Source organism: Entelurus aequoreus, linkage group LG04, assembly GCF_033978785.1.
Source record: "Entelurus aequoreus isolate RoL-2023_Sb linkage group LG04, RoL_Eaeq_v1.1, whole genome shotgun sequence".
Lineage (NCBI taxonomy): Eukaryota > Metazoa > Chordata > Actinopteri > Syngnathiformes > Syngnathidae > Entelurus > Entelurus aequoreus.
Window position 1 is genome coordinate 84013962 of NC_084734.1, and position 24252 is coordinate 84038213.

The 24252-nt window shown below is 40.1% G+C and overlaps 1 protein-coding gene across 1 annotated transcript in view; it reads left to right on the top strand.

Annotated features, from left to right (window-relative positions):
* The first annotated feature begins 2231 nt into the window (after positions 1-2231).
* The window catches only part of LOC133649230 (netrin receptor UNC5A-like), a 244605-nt gene continuing 222584 nt past the window's right edge, over positions 2232-24252 (top strand). The window contains exon 1 of the mRNA XM_062046060.1: positions 2232-2822. Coding sequence (XP_061902044.1) covers positions 2732-2822 — 91 coding nt within the window. The 5' untranslated portion in view covers positions 2232-2731. The remainder of the gene's footprint in view (positions 2823-24252) is intronic.

Below are 24252 nucleotides of genomic sequence, written 5' to 3' on the forward strand. Positions count from 1 at the left end.
GTAGATTAGATTGGTTTCAGCTGTAACATGTTTAATGCTTAAATATCAACATCTATCATCTTTGTTACAGTGCTAGTTTGATATTTTGAAACTATCACAAAGGAAAACCCTCCTTCTTGTTGGACATGCTGTCACTTCTGACCTGTGTAAGCCTGCCTTGGGTATATGCCCGCCACTTCCTGGAGGACGGTTTCGTAATTAGCAGGCTGCATAACACGTCTTAAACAAAGCCTGAAGCTCTGCTAGGTATCAATCAGCCAGCTGTCGATGTGTGAGCTGTGACTTTAATCATTTTGTTTTTCTTCAGCAAATATGCCAACCGAGCGAAGCTCTTGAAATGTTAACATGCTCTGCTATTGTTGCTAACATGTGTTGCTTACCTGCTCAGTGGCCTTGTGGTTAGAGTGTCCACCCTAAGATCTGTAGGTTGTGAGTTCAAACACCGGCGGAGTCGTACCAAAGACTATAAAAATGGGACCCATTACCTACCTGCTTGGCACTCAGCATCAAGGGTTGGAATTGGGGGTTAAATCACCAAAAATGATTCCCGAGTGCGGCCACCGCTGCTGCTCACTGCTCTCCTACCTCCCAGGGGGTGGAACAAGGGGGTGGGTCAAATGCAGAGGACAAATTTCACCACACCTAGTGTGTGTGTGACAATCATTGGTACTTTGGGACGGTATAGCTCGGTTGCCAGCAACTTGAGGGTTCCAGGTTTGATCCCCGCTTCTGCCATCCTAGACACTTTACCTGCTTCCAGTGCCACCCACACTGGTTTAAAAATGTAACTTAGATATTGGGTTTCACAATGTAAAGCGCTTTGAGTCACTAGAGAAATTATATAAATATAATTCACTTCACTCCGCCAAGGCTGCCCTTTGTCACCGATTCTGTTCATAACTTTTATGGACAGAATTTCTAGGCGCAGTCAGGGCGTTGAGGTTATCTGCTTTGGTGGCTGCAGGATTAGGTCTCTGCTTTTTGCAGATGATGTGGTCCTGATGGCTTCATCTGGCCAGGATCTTCAGCTGTCACTGGATCGGTTCGCAGCCGAGTGTGAAGCGACTGGGATGAGAATCAGCACCTCCAAGTCCGAGTCCATGGTTCTCGCCCGGAAAAGGGTGGAGTGCCATCTCCGGGTTGCGGAGGAGACCCTGCCCCAAGTGGAGGAGTTCAAGTACCTCAGAGTCTTGTTCAGGAGTGAGGGAAGAGTGGATCGTGAGATCGACAGGCGGATCGGTGCGGCGTCTTCAATAATGCGGACGTTGTATCGATCCGTTGTGGTGAAGGAAGAGCCTAGCCGGAAGGCAAAGCTCTCAATTTACCTGTCGATCTACGTTCCCATCTTTACCTATGGTCATGAGCTTTGGGTTATGACCGAAAGGACAAGATCCTGGGTACAAGCGGCCGAAATGAGTTTCCTCCGCCGGGTGGCGGGGCTCTCCCTTAGAGATAGGGTGAGAAGGTCTGCCATCCGGGGGGAGCTCAAAGTAAAGTCACTGCTCCTCCACATCGAGAGGAGCCAGATGAGGTGGTTCGGGCATCTGGTCAGGATGCCACCCCAACGCCTCCCTAGGGGGGTGTTTAGGGCACGTCCGACCGGTAGGAGGCCACGGGGAAGACTCAGGACATGTTGGGAAGACTATGTCTCCCGTCTGGCCTGGGAACGCCTCGGGATCCCCCGGGAAGAGCTGGACGAAGTGGCTGGGGAGAGGGAAGTCTGGGCTTCCCTGCTTAGGCTGCTGCCCCCGCGACCCGACCTCGGATAAGCGGAAGAAGATGGATGGATGGATGGATGGATAATTCACTTCACTACTTTAACTTTAATGTTGACACAATAATAGAATGATACATGACACAATATGTCACTGCATATGACAGCAGCTAAATTAGGAGCCTTTGTTTGTTTACTTACTACTAAAAGACAAGTTGTCTTGTATGTTCACTATTTTATTTAAGGACAAAATTGCAACAAGCAACATATGTTTAATGCACCGTAAGATTTTTTTTGTTAAAATAAAGACAATAATGACATTGTTTGTGGTCCCCTTTATTTAGAAATGTACCGAAATAATTTTGGTACCGGTACCAAAATGTTGGTATCGGGACAACACTAATAAATACAAACCGAGCACCTACTGGCAGGAATGTAGATCGGCGCCTATGCTCCCAGATTGAACAGGCGTGTTTTGGACACTCCCCGGCCACCTTTTACTTGCGATCCGCTCCTGGTTTTGCGGCTCCTCCCAGCCTTCACAAGTCTTACCTTCTCCCGGACTCTCAGCACTCCAGCATTGCTGCGCAAGCAGATGTTCCCCTCGCTCAGCGCAATTATTACCATTTTTTCCCCCTCCGCATCTCGGCCCACAGTGCTCTCTACGCCCGACGAGAAAAAGTGCGTCCCTCGGCTCGCCGGAGGTGGAGTTCGGCTGTTATGTTTATTTCTTGTGAGGAATAACAGAATCGTTTTTTAATTTTTTAAAGGGGGTGGGGGAGGCAAGACTACTCGGGTTTCCGCGGGTGCGGGAAGGCACCACCGGCTGTACCACACCTGTGAGTCGTTGTTGTGACCAGCCAGGATGGATGCAGAGCGGCGTGGGGACATGTGCTGAAGGAGCACACTTTGACGTCGTCTTTAAGTGCTTCTCTTCACACACTCCGGAACTTAGAAGCTGACCGTTTCTTCTTTCCTCCTTTTAAAACTTGATTAAAAAAAAAAGAAGAGACGAATATGCCGTTACTCGTGGTTCCCTTTGTCCGCCGTCGACTCGGCGAGACCCTACTAGTGCTTTGGCTCAGCTTCACCGGCGTCACCTGCACCGGTAAGTAACTCGCTTGTATTTATTTATATATTTATTCATTTATTTATTTATCTTTCTCGTCATGCCAGCCGCTACGTGTACGTTTGTTTGACAACCTTCTACCAACTTACGGACGTCGTTCATGCATTCCTGAGAGCCATCAATTGGCCTCTAAACCTTGACATTTAGCCTAATGTGTTGATTTGTTCTAATAAAGCCGCATTGTCCTTCCCCACTCTACAGGAAGTTAGATGCACCTGCATGGCTGGAAATGTGAGGAACCTGCACTATGGTGCTTGACCAGATGGGTTCTTGTATAATGAATGACAATGCACAGTGACACTGCGCTCCTTTTACTGTCACATAAACAAGCGTAAGCCCAGTCAATGCACAGCCCCAGCTGGCTGATATGGTGGGACACGTACATTCGGAGGCTGGTTCCCTTCCTTTGGCAGCACGCGTCTTTCTTCCCTCCCCTGCATCCGAAGCAGAACTCTCATCCTGCTGCATTTGCAGGATGCTGACAGCTTTACGGAGTTGGGAGACAATCTACTTGCATTGATGAATTACATTTTACGGCGTGGACTCTCGGTTGCATGCAAATGTGCCTTAATGTGAACAAGTATTATACAATAGTTCAGACGGATACGCCTATTGTGGTGCCCAAAGGAAGCACACAAGATTACAGTAACTTTACCAATGTCAATTCGGCTAATCGTCCTCGTTTTTACAATTCTCCTCACACTGTCGTGCGGAAACAAGGGCATTTCACACACCATTTGCATTTTTGGCTTGCTCAAAACTTGTTAACCTCGCTTTTAGACGGAAGACAAAGATGTTAAAGTTGTGTAATTGTCTTGCTGCAGGGCACGGGGATGATGATGAATTAAGCGGGCTTTTCTCTTGCATCAATTAGGGTTTAATTATGAATATATTAAGGCTAAATAAACAGTCGATCCCCAGGGACTACATCTACCAATTTAAGTAGCAGTGCCTCTATCAGTATGCATATGATTAAAGTCTTTTATATAGGTGGCGGGATCCTGTACAATCAGTCTCATTTTCTTGTGAAGATGTGAAGCTTTAGGTCAGGTTGAGTCTGAAAATCCCCGCAGGGGCAATACTGTTTGACTTTCATTACTGATCGACTGGCAGTGCATCCAGGGTGTTTTTCCTTCCCTTCCATGCTGTGGTACACTCCCATGTGTTCAGTGTTGAGGTGAACAGGGCATGTTGGATCAGTTTTATCCTCTTCGTCTTCTGTGTCAGGTTTCTAGGCACACACTCCCTTACCTCTCTGTCAATCTCTGTCACGTATCAGGTCAATGTAGGCATGCTTACTCCCATCAGGGTTCCCTTTATAGGACGGACAAGTGCCAGAAATGGATTGCAGGTAATACAGTAGCCAATTCTTCCTACATCAGGACGGACAGTCTCCACTAAGATCAGTCAAACAACCCTCTGAGAGACAAGGCTGCTGACTCTGCGTTCGCCTGTATCAAAAGCCGTCTTGTCTTTTTTCTTCTGCCGAGAAAAATAACTCTGTCATTAATAAAGGTAGGCCTGTCAGTCTTGGTTTTAGCTTGCCAAGCACTTTTGCTTTTGCCGTGTTGTGAGTGGGTACACTTTGAGCCCCAGGAACAAAGTACTGTACTACTTTGCCTGTGTTTTGATCTCTTCAGTATGTAAAGTGTGTGTTGGATGGTGTTTCCACAAAGCTTTGAATACATGCTTGGTGGATAGCTTTGTGTTTTTTGTGCAGTCCTAAGATCCTTTTGCTTCTTTAGCGAGTCACCTCAACTTTTCCGCCATTAGGCCTTGGTTACGATCATTCACCATGCGAAAAAAAAAGAAAAATTCTGGAATCCGAGCTGATAAATCCTGGATATAGCATTGTTAGCCCCCGCTCCCTCCCCTTTTTCCCCTTGAGTGTGTTGCCAGGCAATTGTTGTCAAGTTCAGGGAGGGAGCATGGGAATTGGACACAGCCACCATCCTACTTGTGTGAGCCATTTCCACAAGGTGTGTATTTTGTGATGATGCAAGCACATGGCCATTCAGTGACACCAGGCAGGAATCTATTGCATAATCCTGTAAATTTCTGGTGCCCACCGCTTCCTAATGCAAGGATTTAATTTGCCAGACGGCTCTTATTGTTCTAATGTAATTCATCCCAGTGTTGTCTTTCTTGCTGACAGTTTGTCTCTCCTCATTGACTAACTAAAGAACGTGATAAGGAGAAGCAAGGCTGAAATTAACATAATTTATTGGGGGGAATAGCCTCCTAGTCAATGGAATTTTAAACTGACTTGGTTTCCTCCCAATGCTTGATGCATGGCAAATGATTCAAATGTAATGCGTGTGTGGGGATAGTCTTTACAAGTTATAATTCACCAGCAAATTATTTTGTGTTTGCCCTCTAGTCATTGGAAATGAATTAAAAGGATACATGCATCCAAAAGACTGGTGTACTGGGGCAGGGATTAATTATCCTCTCAACTGCCAGAATCGACTCAATTATTACACAACAATGCAGGATATTTCAGAGGTTTAAAATTACTCTGTCTATTTTTAATATTATTGCACAAATGTTTGATTTTTCAAGCACTTTATATCATTAGAATGCATCTATATTGAAGTAAAAGGAAAGCAGATTTTGCTTGAAAATAGGGAATGTATATCGTTAGGATTTTATTGATACTAATATCGATATTTCTCATTAATACCGGTTTTCATCTGTACTTTTAGGGCTAGACAATATGGATCAAAACTGATATCACGGTATTTTTTGGCTGAATGGCGATATACGACATATACCGGTATCTTAAACAAAATGTGTAAAGAGCTTAAGGTTGCCTAAGAGTTTAATGGCTAGATAACCAGTGTTGGGAGTATTAATTCTTATTAGAGATGTCCGATAATGGCTTTTTTGCCGATATCCGATAGTTCAATATTGTCCAACTCTTAATTACCGATTCCGATATCAACCGATACCGATATATACAGTCGTGGAATTAACACATTATAATGCCTCATTTTCTTGTGATGCCCCGCTGGATGCATTAAACAATGTAACAAGGTTTTCCAAAATAAATCAACACAAGCTATGGGAAAAAAATGCCAACATGGCACTGCCATATTTATCATTGAAGTCACAAAGTGCATTATTTTTTTTAACATGCCTCAAAACAGCAGCTTGGAATTTGGGACTGAGGTTGGGGGGGGGTTGAAGTGGGGGGTGGGGGGGGTGGGGGGGGGGAGTAGCGGGGGTGTATATTGTAGCGTCCCGGAAGAGTTAGTGCTGCAATTAGTTCTGGGTATTTGTTCTGTTGTGTTTATGTTGTGTTACTGTGCGGATGTTCTCCCGAAATGAGTTTGTCATTCTTGTTTGGTGTGGGTTCACAGTGTGGCGCATATTTGTAACAGTGTTAAAGTTGTTTATACGTCCACCCTCAGTGTTACCTGTATAACTGTTGACCATGTATGCATTGCATTTGCTTGTGTGTGTGAAAAGCCGTAGATATTATGTGACTGGGCCGGCACGCAAAGGCAGTGCCTTTAAGGTTTATTGACGCTCTGTACTTCTTCCTACATCCGTGTAAACAGCGGCGTTTTAAAGTCATACATTTTACTTTTTGAAACCAATACCGATAATTTTGAAACGGATACCGATAATTTCCGATATTACATTTTAAAGCATTTATCGGCCGATAATATAATATTTATCGGACATCTCTAACTCTAATAAGTAGTAACGTAACATGTTGCTTATTCTTATAAAGTAATTAGCTAGCCATTACTAGGTCATAGCAATTTTTGTTAATTTTGTTTATTAACGTTAGGTTTATAGCCTCGTGCTTATATGTGGGGATAGATGGAGCTTCTATTAGCTCAATGCAGTGAAAGCTGCTGGCTGTTCAGTTTGAAACTACTCTTCAGCCAACCAGCGGCTAGACTAGGTCAGTCCGCACGGGTTAAAGAGTAGCTAAACATTTGACACACCGAGCGAGCAGCAGAGAGGAACTTTCGCTAGCTGCTGTGCTAAGTCACAAACAGAACTGAACAACATAAACAGGTTAGATTAGTGATAAAGTTGCTACAAGGAGAGATATAGGTTCTCAAGCAAATTGGTGTATGTGTAAATAAAGCTGTAGTCACTCACCAATAGCCAAATGCAGTCGGTGACAAAACATTGCATCATTCGGGAGTTGAGAAGACTGCATCGAAGATGCCATATTCTTTTGAAAAGTTTGTTGTGTCACATCATTGTGCGTCAGAGAAGCCTAGCACAAGAGGTTGTACACCAGCAACATCATGTAACATCTCACAGCAGGAAAGTATTTTATCAACACCTACTGTTTAAGTCACTCAGTGACCTTGTGGTTAGTCTCCACCCTGAGATCGGTAGGTTGAGTTCAAACCCCGGCCGAGTCATACCAAAGACTATAAAAATGGGACCCATTACCTCCCTGCTTGGCACTCAGCATCAAGGGTTGGAATTGGGGTTAAATCACCAAAACGATTCCCGGGCGCGGCCACCTCTGCTGCCCACTGCTCCCCTCACCTCCCAGGGGGTGATCAAGGGTGATGGGTCAAATGCAGAGAATAATTTCGCCACACCTAGTGTGTATGTGTGTGTGACAATCATTGGTACTTTAACTTTAACTTAATAAAGAAGTCAACTGTGTGCAATGCAGTTATGTCATCATTCAATTCAAACAACTTTACTAATAACTCAAGGGGCCATTTATTTTGAGCAGCAGGTTGTTTTGGTTCATATAGCCTACTGTACCCCTCAATAAATTGTTTAAAAAAAATAAACAGTCAATACAACACACATCAGACCACAATATATACTAATATAAAATATTATAAAAGGACATACTTTTTACATGATATATCATATACATAATAGTCAATACAGTCAATTAGCATGTTAGGTGGATGTGAATGTTGTAACAGTAGGAGTTATTTGTGTTCATGTTGCACAAGGACGTGTTTGAGTGACGGACCAGAGGCCAGTGTTGATAGTTACCAATGTATATGTGTCTGTAGTCTATAAATAAAATACCCAGTGATTATTTCTTAAATGTATTTATTTATTTTTTTAAATATTACATTTTTCACTTTGTTTCCCTGTGACCCCGAAAGGGACACACCGTAGAAAATGGATGGATGGACTTGGGTTTAATGGATTAATATTAGCTTGTGGATTACTGGATCACTTAGAGCACGGTTGACCAAAACACAGTCGCGGCGGTCATGAGTAAAGTGGCGTTCACTTCAAACAGACACTAACTTTTATTAGCGAGCTTGACTTTAAGGGACTGGGACCAAGTATTTTTGTTACAAACTTCTGTGTGGCGTTGTTCTCTTATTTGTGATCATTCCAAGCTCATTATCATCTCCCTATGTCTTTTTATGTGTAACAGCAGTATGGAGGTTAATTTGTGTCTTTATTATAAAAACATTTTTGGACGCTCAATGTATGTAAATGATTTGTTTGTGATTGAATTTTGTAAATTGAATTGTAATACATCAAATTATGCTGACAATTTCATTGAAAAAAATATTGTCAGCAAAACTTAAGTGATTTAAAATTCAGTGTTTTAAAATTCAAAGTAAAACAAATCAGTGTAAGAAAAATTCAGTGCCGAAAAATTAGCTGCATCAAGGAGCAAGAATCACTTCCGGTAAATTAAAACTGAAGCAATCGATCCTATTTTAGAACCAGCCAATGAGGTGTCAAGTTTAAAGTCACAAGACACAGGTCTTGCAAAACATCATTAAAAAGACAGTTAACTAGACTACCCTGGCATTATCCAACATAATTAACATTTCAGTGCTGCCGAGTGGATATTTTCGAACTGTAGAAATTATTCCAATGAATCTGCACTTTTGAGTGACATACGAAGCTCTGCTTCATGCTGACCGGGTACGAACAGAGTGGGGAAGAGTGGGCGGGGCTTGTTTACCATACTTGCCAACCTTGAGACCTCCAATATCGGGAGGTGTGTGTGGGGGGGGGGCTTGGTCGGGGGTGGGGGGCGTGGTTGGGGCGTGGTTAAGAGGAGAGTATATTTACAGCTAGAATTCACCAACTGAAGTATTTCATATATATATATATATATATATATATATATATATATATATATATATATATATATATATATATATATATATATATATATATATATATATATATATATATATATATATATATATATATATATAAAAATACTTGACTTTCAGTGAATTCTAGCTATATATATATATATATATACAGTGGGGCAAAAAAGTATTTAGTCAGCCACCCATTGATTGTCAATGGGTGGCTGACTAAATACTTTTTTGCCCCACTGTATATATTAGGGCTGCAACAACTAATCGATTAAATCGATTAAAATCGATTATAAAAATAGTTGCCGATTAATTTAGTCATCGATTCGTTGGATCTGTGCTATTAGCATGCGCAGAGGCTTTTAAAAAAAACCCAAAAAAAACCTTTATTTATAAACTGCAACATGTACAAACAGCTGAGAAACAATAATCAAAATAGGTATGGTGCCAGTATGCTGTTTTTTTTCAATAAAATACTGGAAAGGATAGAAATGTAGTTTGTCTCTTTTATCCGATTATTAATCGATTAATCAAAGTAATAATCGACAGATTAATCGATTATCAAATTAATCGTTAGTTGCAGCCCTAATATATATATATATTTATTTTATTATATATATAAATAAAAGAAATACTTGCATTTTAGTGTTCATTTATTTACACATATACACCCACACACACACAACACTCATCTACTCATTGTTGTACTTGAAAGTACAATGCTTTGTTAAGGGTTGAATTGTCCATCTTCTTTCTATTCTCTGTCACTATTTTTCTAACCATGCTGAACACCCTCTCTGATGATGCATTGCTGTGTGGCACGCACAAAAGTGCTTTCATCAAATGCACGAGAGTGTGGAATCTTCCATCTCTCCCTAGCATGGCCCAAAACCGGTCAATCCTTGCTTCCTGGGGAAAATCTTCCCTGGCAAGCAATTGGTACTCCAGTACTTGTACCCGGAGGCTGGTCAGGTCCAATCGCAGCTGCGGCAGACTTTTTTTGGGGGGGGCGTGGCCTCCAGCTACGGCTGAATACCGGGAGTTTGTCGGGAGAAAATCTCTGTCGGGAGGTTGTCGGGAGAGGCGCTGAATATCGGGATTCTCCCGCTAAAAACGGGAGGGTTGGCAAGTATGTGTTTACACAGCAAAAAGCCTGCTAGCGAGTGTCAGACGGAGGCAGATTTCTACAACAAAGTTCTGTAGAACAGTGATTTATCGAGTATGTGGATGTTTTTTTTTTACCCTTGGTGTTTGTTTTGCCTTGTTTGTTGATCTTTTTTGTTGTTGCTCGATTATAAAAGATGTCAATCAAGTGGGCGGTCTAGGAAGGAGAAGAGCAACGCTCATTTATTCTCTATATTCCGTGTTTTTTTTGTTATATTTATTGTAAATCCCACATTGTGTATTTTTATGTACATTCTGTCATTTAATTCAGTAAAAAACTAGTTTGTTCCGTTTTTGAGATGGTTTATTTAGTTTTTTACTGAATAAGACACTCGAAATACATGAAAACACAGAATGTGGGATTTACAATATTATGTATGAACAATAAAACAATGAATAATGAGAATATATGAATATTGCTCCTCTACTTTCCAAGTTCCTCGACCACCTCCTTGATTGACATCTTTTATAATCGAGCAAGAACTACAAAGATGCAACAAACATGGCGAAACATAAACGCCATGGGTAAAAACATCTACATACTCAATATAATATCACTGTTCTGCAGAACTTTGTTGTAGAAATCTGCTAATGTCTGACACTCAGGCTTTTTTGCTCTGTAAACAAGCCCCGCCCACTCTGTTTGTGCCCGGTCTGCATGAAGGAGACCTCCGTATGTCATTAAAAAGTGCAGATTCTAACCATTAGAATAATTTCTGTAGTTTGAAAATATTCAGTTGACCGCAGTGAAATGTTAATTATGTTGTATTATGCCGACGTAACCCAGTTAACTTCCTTTTTTATGCTGTTTTGCAAGATCTTTGTCAAGTGACTTCAAATTTGACACCTCATTGACTGGTTCTGTGACAGGATCGTTTTCTTCATCTTAATTTACCGGAAGTGAGTCTTGCTTTTTGAAGCAACACATTTTTAAACACTGAATTTTTATACACTGAATTAATATACACCGATTTATTTTTTTTACATTGAATTAGCGGGACAACTGGTAGAGAATGAATGGATGGATGAATTTTTATACACTGAATTAACATACACCGATTTATTTTTTTTACATTGAATTAGCGGGACAACTGGTAGAGAATGAATGGATGGATGAATTTTTATACACTGAATTAATATACACTGATTTTTTTTTTACACTGAATTATCGGGACAACTGGTAGAAAATGGATGGATGGAGGATTTTTTTATACACTGAATTTTAAAACACTGAATTTTTAAACACACTAACTTTGCTAACACGTTTGTTTTCAATGAAATTGACAGCATAATTTGATGTAAACAAAATTCAGTTTATAAAATTTAAACACGAAAAATTGAGTTACATGAATTCAGTGTCAAAAAAAAGCTTTTCTTCCTGGACGACCCAATTAGGAACCAATGCCAAAAACTACCGGTGCACGGTATACTATCCTACTCACCCAAGAAGATAAAATCGGCATCATTTCCTTATTCAACTCCATTTTCTTTGAAGACGACATCTTATATGCATGTTTTTTGACAACAATGTAACTTTTTGTGTGCAGAGTTAGTGATTAATGGAGGTGGGGATGGTAGTCCAGCACTCATTGATAAGAAGTAAACCGTGGATGTCATCACAGGTCAGGTTAAAACAATAGAGAAACACGCTCCATTTGGTGACAAATGCCCAGTCAGCTTATCGTTCACCGAGCTACGTCCCTTTGCTTATCATGTGCAAATGGCAACATTTGAGGAGTTTAAAAAGGACACAGACATTACTGAGGACACTTGGAGGATGAACCTTGCAGAGGGGAAGGTGTTATTTTCTGCAGTCTATGCAGAGGCTTTGCAAAGGCACTACATCTCTGTCAAACTCTGCCCTTTTGTTTCAATTACCCCATTTCTGTGATTCAGGTCCATGTGAGAAGCGCTTAGGGAATGAAGTTTGGCTGTTCTCCTCCTGGAATGCTGTACATCATCAATGTGTGTGTGTTTCTATCTGACTAGCATAACATTGACCTCTAACCCCTGATGTGGAATACGATTACCACATACCTCATTGGGTGCCAGTAATAAAGTGAATGGTATGTGTCCCTTTTTAAACTAAATCCAAAAGGCCAGCAGTGTAACTCTGACTTCATGACATTTCTGATCTTGTTCATTTTGATGCGATGTTTAAGAAACATTTTCAGAGTTGTAGTCCAACTGAAGGTTACGCTCTTGTACAAACTGCAAAAAGGACACATACGTCCATATATTCATAGTGCAGCGTTACCACAGTTTCCAATTTGTTCCAACAGATCAGACAAAGACTGAACAAAACCTGAAGCATGTTTTCCTCTGAGAAATAATGAAAATCCAATTAATCCATTACAGATACCACAACAAAACACAAACAAATATGAAATACATATAAAGGATAAATTAATGATACATTTAACATACATTTTACCTTTATTGAAGACTGTTGTTGGTAAAGACTATGATGAGTGTAGAGGGAGGAGAGGAAGGGAGAGCCATACGAATGCCACTTTTGTACTTAGCGATGAGTTATTTCTTTAATTCAGTAGGGTTTCTCACCTTTATCAAAGTGTTTGCACTTGCAACTTTCTTTGGCCACAAAGTTACTTAGTTTTCAGTCTCAATAGTGAAAATAATGCATTGTGATGTCAACAAATGACAAATATAAAATGCATGTAATGAGTTCATAATCACATTTATTAATCTGATCTTCATTTTCATGTAAAGCAGGGTTTTCATTAAAAATGTTGTGCGTCCATCTTTACTTTCTTGAGTAAAGGGCTATAAGACGGTTTATCTATCATCAATTTGGTACACTTATTTTTAACAAGCTTTTTTAATACATACATGTCCATAAAGTAAATGAATGTATTATTGTCATGTAAAAAAGGTGAAAAACTAAATGAAATACAATAGAGGAGTAGCATCTTCCTTGGTGAAAAGTGCACACTGCATGCTTAACGTAATAGAGGAAGAATGTAATGCAATATTTCAGGAGTGATGTCACATTAAGGGCTGGGTAATATAGCTGAAAACTGTATCTTGATATCAGTGTTTTTTATCGGTTGATCACTTATTGCCATTTTTTATGACATACCGAAAATAAGGACCAAGAGAAAAAATATATGAAATGTAAACATTTTTATTTAAAATGTTACCTTCTTCAGATAGTCCCCTCAGGTATCCAGGCAAAAAGTGAAGTGAAATGCAGTGAATTATATGTATGTAGCACTTTTCTCTAGAGACTATACGCGCTTTACATAGTGAAGCCCATTATTTACATCTTTAAAGGCCTACTGAAATGAGATTTTCTTATTCAAACGGGGATAGCAGATCCATTCTATGTGTCATACTTGATCATTTCGCGATATTGCCATATTTTTGCTGAAAGGATTTAGTAGAGAACATCGATGATAAAGTTCGCAACTTTTGGTCGCTGATAAAAAAGCCTTGCCTGTACCGGAAGTAGCGTGACGTCACAGGTTGTGGAGCTCCTCACATCTGCACATTGTTTATAATCATGGCCACAAGCAGCGAGAGCGATTCGGACCGAGAAAGCGACGATTTCCCCATTAATTTGAGCGAGGATGAAAGATTTGTTGATGAAGAAAGTGAGAGTGAAGGACTGGAGGGCAGTGGAAGCGATTCAGATAGGGAAGATGCTGTGAGAGGCGGGTGGGACCTGATATTCAGCTGGAAATGACTAAAACAGTAAATAAACACAAGACATATATATACTCTATTAGCCACAACACAACCAGGCTTATATTTAATATGCCACAAATTAATCCTGCATAACAAACACTTCCCCCCTCCCGTCCATATAACCCCGCCAATACAAATCAAACACCCGCACAACACACTCAATCCCACAGCCCAAAGTACCGTTCACCTCCGCAAAGTTCATACAGCACATATATTTCCGCAAAGTTACGTACGTGACATGCACATAGCGGCACGCACGTACGGGCAAGCGATCAAATGTTTGGAAGCCGCAGCTGCATACTCACGGTACCGCGTATCCGACTCAAAGTCCTCCTGGTAAGAGTGTCTGTTGTCCCAGGCCAATGGTAAAGCTTGTCCCAGGCCAATGGTAAAGCTTGACTGTCATCGTTCTGGAATGTAAACAATGAAACACCGGCTACGTGTTTGTGTTGCTGCAGCCCGCTGCTAATACACCGCTTCCCACCTACAGCTTTCTTCTTTGCTATCTCCATTGTTCATTAAACAATTCATCAAAGATTCACCAACACAGATGTCCAGAATACTGTGGAATTTTGCGATGAAAACAGACGACTTAATAGCTGGCCACAATGGTGTCCCAAAATGTCCGCTACAATCCGTGACGTCACGCGCAAACGTCATCATACCGAGACGTTTTCGGCAGGATATTTCGCGGGAAATTTAAAATTGCACTTTACTAATGTAACCCGGCCGTATTGGCATGTGTTGCAATGTTAAGATTTCATCATTGATATATAAACTATCAGACTGCGTGGTCAGTAGGCCTTTAAGCTACTTTTAAACCAGTGTGGGTGGCACTGGGAGCAGGTGGGTAAAGTAAAGTAAAGCCCAAGGACACAACGGCAGTGACTAGGATGGCGGAAGCGGGATCGACCCTGGAACCCTGAAGTTACTGGCACAGCCGTGTCTACCAACCGGACCACGCCGCCCCAAAAGGAAAGGAAATCGCATCGAACACTTAACAATAACCCCCTAAAATGTAGGTGTAAAAATAAGAAACATTTAGGAAATGCTCTACAAAATGTAACAAAGTAGTTTAAAGTGTGAACATGTAAACAGAGAGAAACCATATAACTATTTTCTGCATTTTTAGTGGCAGGAAGTTAGGGCTGTGCTCAAAGGTGAGGTATTGCCGGTCTTGTTGGGAACAAGTACCTTGCGTAATTTACAGATCACATTGGTCGGACTACAGTCCGTTTAAAAAACAAACAAACATCCATCCATCCATCCATCCATTTTTTACCGCTTGTCCCTTATGGGTTCGCGGGGGGTGCTGGAGCCTATCCCAGCTGCACATGGTACACCCTGGACAAGTCACCAAAAAAAAACAACCCAAAAAACTGCCATAGATTCGAGATGTCAAACGCTCTCTGCAACAGCAGTTACCAGGGAGCGAGTGCCTTTGTTCATGCAACCAACCTTGCTTCGCAACTTCTGGTTTCAACAAATTTTTTGTTAATATCGATTACATTTCTATCGGGATACATATTATCGTGTTATTGCCCAACCCTAGTCACATTGCAGTAAAATGTTTCCAGTAGGTTTTTGAACTGCTATATAGCTCTCTGTTTGTTACATATCAAATTGTTTAATACTAGATTATTGCAGAAGTATTCCATTGGACTTCCCATTCAATTCCCTTGTTGCTGAGGTGTTTTCTGTCACTTCAAAGGTATTCCACACTGTGTGGCTTTGGTTGAACTCATATGTTTTCTGCCAGAGGCACTTTCCAGAGCCCATACTCTGTTTTTATATCTTTAGTGTTAGATTTGTAACAAGCTCACCCATTTTATAGTACACATGAAGTGTGTGTGTATGTATGTTCATTGTGTGTGTGCGTGTGTTTGTAGGTGCTTGGTAGATGCTGGTACAGTGACAATAGTGGAGAGTTAGATGGTCTTGATGTTCTTCCTCTCCAAGTGATCAATAGTCTTCTCAAAATGGTTAATTGGCCATCAGTCACTGTCTGGAGAAGTGCTTAGAAACCCAGAGGTGTCTCTGAGCAGCACATCATAACAGCGTGTGCACTCCTCTGGGTGCTCTTCTGGCCTTTACTTCAGGCCACGTGGCGGACGGTGGAAAACGGATCTGAATGCAATATGGAGAGCCGTAGATTAATAGTTCCTTAGTGAGGCCACCAGGGAGCGATGTGAAAGCCTCTAGCACTTAATCATGCAGTGGACGAGAGAGTAAGGCTGCACTTGGTTGTGAGACAACAAGTCTGAAATGTTCTCAAGGTCAATTGATTTTAATTGACAGTTTCAACTGCAAGATATCAGTGCTTGTTTGAAATGCATAGAGGATTTTGTTGAGATACTAAATGTATATACATGTACACAGTTTTAACAAGGCAGTTTAATGCCTTAAGAAAATTATACATTATAGTGTTACTTCAACCTTGAAGAGGATACACCTAGTTCCAAATGTATGGCTCATTGGTATGCATCCTCCTATTTAGCATGGCATGTAAAATACATAATTAGAAATCACCTAAGGCTACTCAGACAGCCCTACCCTGCTGGGCCTTGATTGGCAAGGGTATCTGAGGGAGATCTGGCCCTGCCTGAGCCAGAATTTGTCATCTTGAAGTGATTTTGTTGACAAGACAGGAGGCACAGTGACCTTTTCTAATTATATGTGTCCAGGCACTGACGCCCTAGGCAAGCAATTCAGCGGAGTCAACAGAGCGCTGACTCTAAGAGCACGTTTAGGTCAATACAGCATGTTTTGTTACGCAAGGTTACGAGATGGTTTTTGCTGTGTGTCTTAATAATTCAGTGTAGATACAACATTAGGGCTGCACTATTGAAAATGGATGGATGGATGGATTCTGCAACAAATATGAATCGTAATTTTGTTCATTATGTCATGCGCTTATGTTTTCAAAGCAATCATGCTGTTTTTCTTTACAATTATTGTCATTGTTATTAAAATAATTATAATTTTCATTATGCTCCTCGATGTCCTGTTGTGCTTTAAGAAAACTTCCTCCTATTCTAAAATATTTAATAAAAGTGAAAATCATCCATCCATCAATTTTCTACATCGTATCCTTCTTCGGGTGGTGTGGGGCTGCTGCCTATTTGAGCTGTAGTCCATTAAGTCAAAAACATAGACAGTTCACCAACTTGACATGCATACACACAATAAAAACAAGTCAAAAGAGATGTCACTTCATTAATGATGAAAGACGAATCATGATAGCCAGCAAGCCTCACTGGTAGTGCTGGCCAAAAGTGAGAAGAACCAGGGTAGTGGAGCCCCGTCACTCTGGCCGTACTCCTATTCAATCCTAAGGGCCTGGTTTACTAAAGGTTTGCGTGTACTAAAACACATGCAAACCGTGATAGCACACGCAAAGCTCCATGCATCCATTTTCTACCGCATGTCCCTTTTTGGGTCGCGGGTGGTGCTGATCTATGTGTGTGTGTGTACAAAGTGGATTGCATCTGTTAAATATAGCAGAATAAGGCGCACAACCCATTTTTCATTTATATGCAAAATATATGCTGATCGTGTGTGTGGCCACAATACTGGGAGGGGATAATGCAAATGTAGTGTTAAATCCAAACTATAAGGCGCTAATTTTTTCCTAGGCTTTAAACCCTGTGGTTTATAAAACAGTGTGGCTAATCTATTGATTTTTCTTCGCTGACGGCTAGCTGTAATGTAAATAGTTAAAAAAAACAAAAACAAACACACTGAATAAGTGTTTTTTTTGTGCTATGGCGCCATCTTTGGACTAGTTTGCTCATTGCAGGTGCTGCATTTGCTACATTGCCCTTTTATTTAGACTGAGCTACGAACCCACTGGATGTATACTTGCCGTTCGGTCTTCTCGCCGTCCATAGCGTGAACTCACGGATTCTTTATTACTCCAAGACACGTTTGTATGATTTACAGTATAACTAAAAAAAATTACTTACTAAACCGTCTCATGTGTGTAAGAGTGTTTTTATGCATATTTGTTCGTGCTATGGTAATGTTATGAAGCTAGCGTTGTTAGCATTAGCTACTATGCTAACACGTTTACTAGTGTCTCTGTTAGTATTATCAACTTACAATGGTATTCTTTTTGTATCGTTTCACTTTTGTAAATTCATCAAAATCGCATCGGGGATTTATTGAGTCTGTTTAGCTGATTGGAAAGCTAGCTTTTGTAGTTAGTGAATCCATGACGATGACTTCTGTTTTGTTTGATCAACCGTTTTACTGCCGTGTGACAGGCACCGTTTGGAAAAAATTATGGGCTATACATCTATTTTCAACAATATCATATCAAAACCTCAACGAAACCTAAAAATGGTATTAGTGTTAACACTTACATTCTCTTTCCTTGGGGGCAGTGTTGTTGATCACCCTTTTTTCCCAGTGCGTCAAAGTCTAATATCACTTTTGTTGTGGCATTTTTGTTCTAATATTTGGCAGGCCAAATTATAAAGACCAATGGGCCGGATGTGGCCCGTGGGCCGTAGTTTTCCCATCAATGGTCCAAGCACTTTGCCTTTTTGTAGACCTTGAATTGTACTGTTATGCATCACAACTGAATGTATATTTGCTTTTTATTGGTCACATCCACTCATTAAAATATAGACTCTTAATTTCTGCCGCATCACCTTTAATAGTAGGTCGTTGGTTTGTTGAAGAACAAAAGTTTTTATTGCATATTTGTACTTAAACACTTTTCGAAAAGAAAAATATTTCAAATACCTATTTTACCAATATCAGCATGACATTTCAAGTTAATAGGACAAGACACATTGCTGCATTTGTTAGTGCCCGTGCGTCTTCTGTCAAAAAGACAGCATGAGGTCACTACCGCTGTAGCCGCTATTGATATTTTATCCTAATTGGGGACTTTACTCGAGTCATGTTACTGTCTTGAGAGTGCTTTTACAGATGGGCTGCAGTTTTGTCATTTCTTTCTGGCTATCATCTTTGGTCACATAATTTAGAAAGACCTGTCCAAGAGAGCTGCCTGTTTACTTCATTCAAACTTCTGCTACCTGTATACATGAAGATAGGATCTATTTGTGCAAGTCTGCCGTCACTTAATGAATGTGATCTGGTGTCCACTTTCAAGCAGTGATTTAATGTACGTTGGCTTTGGACTGAGCTCAGGTCATATGATATTGTATATACGGTTCTTCTAATGACTTTATTCATTCTTTACTGCTGCACAGCTATCACATAATTTAACTCTCATTTAACAGCATTTTAATCACAATCTTTTGTAATTGTTTTATTGTTTATAGTAACTTTAGAAATGTGTCCTTGGACACACGAGGACTTTACATATGACCAAATGTGATCTTGTAGCTACTTGGTATTGGACCGATATCCAAATTTGTAGTACCACCCAAAACTTGTGTAAATAATCCAAACAGAAAAATAAGTGTCTAATACATTTCGATATAAGTGTAGATAGAACATGTTAAAACAGAATATAACTAGATAACAGTAAATAAACATGCAGATTAATCACCCATCCATCTATCCATTTTCTACCGCTTGCTTCTCATAATTTTGACAAGATGATACAATTGGAAATGACACAATATGTTACTGCATTTGTCAGCAACCAAATTAGGAGCCTTTCTTACCCATTTGCTTACTACTACAAGAGTTTGTTCACTGTTATTTAAAGCCAAAATTGTGATTTGATTACAGTAAGATTTGCTTACTGTATGATAAGATTTTCTGTTAAAATAAAGCCAATAATGACATTTTTTTGTTGTCCCCTTTTTTTCTGAAAATAATTGAAATACAAATTGATACCAGTACCAAAATACAATACAATAAACAGTGTACATACAAATAAATGGCCACGGTAAACTGATCTTTGGTTACAATGAAATTTAATTAATGTCCTGATGCACAGGTGGCATGGTTATTTCATGGAAAACTAGTTTTCTTCATAATTGTCTTAAAATGTAAGTTAAACCTAAATGTAATATATATATATATATAGCAAATATGTGGCGTAACTATCACAACACAGTAGTTACAACACTGACAATATGTTGTTATATTGGGAAATAGGTGTTTTCAGATCAGTTGCTACAAGAGGTGGGGGAAATAATACATTTTTAGATGGAATTGCAATTCGGACATGGACAATTATAGAATCGATTAGTAAACGTCAATCGATTTACTTATTGTGAATAAAGTAATGCAGACAGTTCTAAAATTTGGCTGACTACAGCGAGCCACCTAACCGAGCGATCCGACCAGCTGTTTTATTATACGGCTTTCATGTTCCAATTTGCACACATTTCCATTATGTGGAAATTCATTTAACAGTTTTTCTTAATTACGAATGCACTGTTTTTTTAAACCCTTATTTAGTGAAACAAATATAAAATATTTTACTTTCTATTGATATTCCATGCATCTTTTTTTATTTTTTATTCCATCCTTAGTTTTTTATCCTGATGAACTAGTAGACCTCCCCTGGGTACCCTATCATACAATTCATGTTTTTTTTTTTTTTTATGGCATTTGCCCTTTTTCAGAACAATTCCAATGGTGTGTGGGGATGTCAAATTGATCCCAAGACTACGGCTGTAAATGTCGCCAAAGGTTGATTTTCCATGAATACACAACAGCCTTTAAGGAGTTGGGAGTCAACAGCTTATGTTGTCCTTTGATGTGGAATTTCATTTGTGTCAAAGAGTTTGTTGATGCTCCTAATGTTACTGCAAGAGATGGTAGTTTATGTTTTATCTTTTGATACATAAACCAACATGAGATTTGTTGGATTTGCCCTATGCTTGTAAAAATGATGATCTGATCATATTTCTGATTGACATATTTGGTTTTCAAAGGTCGACTGTGCCCTAAGTAATCAAAAGCGTTGTCATGTTGTGGATCGTCAGAAGGTCGGGGGAGATGATAAATAAAGATGAAATGTGTTTGTAAGGTTAGAGACTGCTGGTGCTTTTGTAAGTTTACTGTATATTTTTTATACACTTTTAGTTGGGTTCTGGACTTTGACCAGTCTTGCAACAATCTGATGAATGTTGGTATTTCTGTGCGACAGCAGTTTTGCGACTAGCTATCTAAACTCTGAGCCCTTTTCTTTTCAAAGTGTCTGCACAAAGTGGATGAACAACATGCAGTCATGAAGTGTGTTGATGGTTCCCTTCGGGATGGTTAATAGGTATGACATTACGATACATAGGTATCACGATACTTGAGCCTCTATACAATACGATATATTGCAATTAAAATACCTCAACTTGTGAGTTCCCCAATTTACGATTATTTTGAGATATGAGCTGTCTCTCTGCTTTTTGTTAAGCTTTAAATTGCGAGCATACTTTGGAGTGGACATAAATTGGAGATAGCTATCAACATACCTTTGTCTTTCAATTAGAGCTGCACGACTATGGTTAAAATATTAATGATAAATAAATGATAAATGGGTTATACTTGTATAGCGCTTTTCTACCTTCAAGGTACTCAAAGCGCTTTGACAGTATTTCCACATTTACCCATTCACACACTGATGGCGGGAGCTGCCATGCAAGGCGCTAACCAGCAGCCATCAGAGGCAAAGGGTGAAGTGTCTTGCCCAAGGACACAACGGACGTGACTAGGAAGGTAGAAGGTGGGGATTGAACCCCAGTAACCAGCAACACTCCGATTGCTGACACAGCCACTCTACCAACTTCGCCACGCCGTTCCTAATCATGATTATTTTCATCAATATTGAAATCACGATTATTAATCATGATTATTTACTGTTAATTAAAACATATTTTATTGCACTTTTTATTTTAAACAATCAGTATGTAAATTTGGCTTTCAGTTTAAAAATGAAATCCATTTTCTACCGCTTGTCTATCTCTGTGTCGCAGTGGGTGCTGGAGCCTATCCCGGCTGCATCCGGGCGGAAGGCGGGGTTAATTCATTAATAATAAAATAAAATGTACAAAAGACAAAGGGCTAACTAAAATAAATATGCCATTGCAGAGTGAGATCATAAAGTACAAACAAGTGAAACATAAGATTATGCACAAAAGACACATACAAAGGAACACATCTAATGTACTGCTCTCATGATATGTAGGACATATGTCTTTGGCCAAATAAACTCTTATTGCATCCGTTATTTTGGTGTGTCTTTGAGCGGTGGATAGATATAGAGTGCCTTGGCGCACAGTTGATATTACGGTCGTCTGTATATTAGGCACCTCCGCTTTTGTAGCAGTCTGTCGGGACTTTGCGCCAGTGGCGGGCGGCCCACTCTGTTGGCAACCAGCTTTGCAGCGCGGGCAAACGATGGCTGCTGAGAAAAGAAGGGAAGTGTTATTAATGCTTAAAGGGTCTCCGCGACTCGATTATTTGTTTGGTAGTTCACATCAACGCAGCTTTGCCGTGCAATTTGTTCTGGTGTTTGTTGTTGGTTCATCCGCACGGGTGGTTTTCCGGGTTTCGGGAAACGAGCGGGAGTGCCTAGAAAAGTGGTGAAGCGAGCAGTTGTGTTCCGGGGTTAAAATGCGTGCTTGTTGGTACCCTGTGGGTAACAATGCGGGAGGGGAAGGCACCGATGTGATAATGCTAAGGCTGAAACGACGCGTCGACATAGTCGACGTCATCGGTTACGTAAATACGTCGACGCCGTTTTTGTGCGTCGACGCGTCGCATATTTACGTCACACTACCGTCATGGCGAAGCGCAAAGCAGACGATCAAAGCAGACGATGCGAGCGGTGCGAGCGAGGGAGAAAAAGCACGCCAAAAGTCGTCAAAAGTGTGGGAGTATTTCAATAAACGGCCTAATAATGTTGTTGTATGCACACTGTGTCGAGCGTAAATGGCCTATCATAGCAGTACAACGGCTATGAACGAACATTTGAAAAGAAAACCATCAACCATCAACTAGTCAATCGTCCGCGTGAGCATACGTTGTCATCATTACACAAAAACATGAATGTGTCATTTATATCTGCTGGGGGTGTAACGGTACGTGTTTTGTATTGAACCGTTTCGGTACGGGGCTTTCGGTTCGGTACGGGGGTGTACCGAACGAGTTTCTAAGCTAAAGCTAAAGTCTTAACTAGCTGCTTTGCTCCTTCTGCTTCTGTCTCAGCACGCAGCATTGTCCCACCCACACAACCATCTGATTGGTACACACAAAGCATTATCAGCCAATCAGCAGTGCGTATTCAAAACGTTACCAGCCAATCAGTAGTGCGTATTCAGAGCGCATGTAGTCAGCGCTTCAGCGTCGAGCAGATAGGTGTTTAGCAGGTGAGCATCAGGCAGCGGACTCTCCCCAAATGATAATAAACACCTCCCAGTCAACTACTAGTAACATCACTATGAGCCCGTTGACCTTCTAGAAACTTCAACTGCAGCTCAGCTCACTCGCAGTCCTGGCTTGAGGTGAAGGCTAATTACCTCTCAGTTCCAGCCACAACGACCCCTTCTGAGCGCCTATTTTCAGCTGCTGGGAATATTGTAAACAAGAAAAGAACCAGAGCATGTAGACATGCTAACCTTTCTTCATTACAACTGTTAGACACTCACTGGAATGAGTAGAATTGGTTATTGTGTACTGTGTTGGACTGGATGTTTATTTTGCACATTTTAAAAGCAATACTTAATGTTTACAGTGCTCCAGAATATTTAGATTGGCACTTTTTTGTATTGGATGTTTATCTTTATTTTTGCACATTTTAGCAAATAAGCAATACTTTCACTTTTGTTGAAATGTTTACACTGTTGTTACAGAATATTTCGTTTTGCACTTTTTTGTATTGAATGTTTATCTTTATTTTTGCACATTTTAAAGCAAAATAAGCAATACTTTTACTTTTGAAATGCTTATACTATTGCAGAATATTAAGATTTGCCCTGGATGTTGACTTTTATATTTGCACATTAAAAAGCAAATAAGCTACTTTTAATTTTGTTAAATGTTAAAAGTTTTAAATGTTTACAATGTTACAGAATATTTAGTCATGTTGTTGTCAATGTTGACTGAGTGGCCATACTTCTTTTTTTTTTGTAAATAAAAGCCATGCCTTTTGAAAAAACTGGCCTACATTTATTTTTTCATCTTCATTTTGAATAAAAAAATAATCGGTAAAAGGAAAAATAATCTATAGATTAATCGAAAATAAAAATAAAAATCTATAGATTAACCGATTAATCTAAAAAATAATCTATAGATTAATCGATAGAAAAATAATCGTTAGCTGCAGCCTTAGATAATGCATTTATTTTTCCTATTATTTACTGGTTACTAGCTGATCTACCTTCAAGCTCTGTTGTCACTCACTCTTACTCGCTCTCAAATGAGTGCACTGTCTATCGGTCGCCCTCTGGTGGTTGGCTGACTGTTGGTTGTGAACGTGCTTGGTTTGAAATGCAGCGCAGCCTGTTTTTTTTATGGTAATATTGCCGACGATC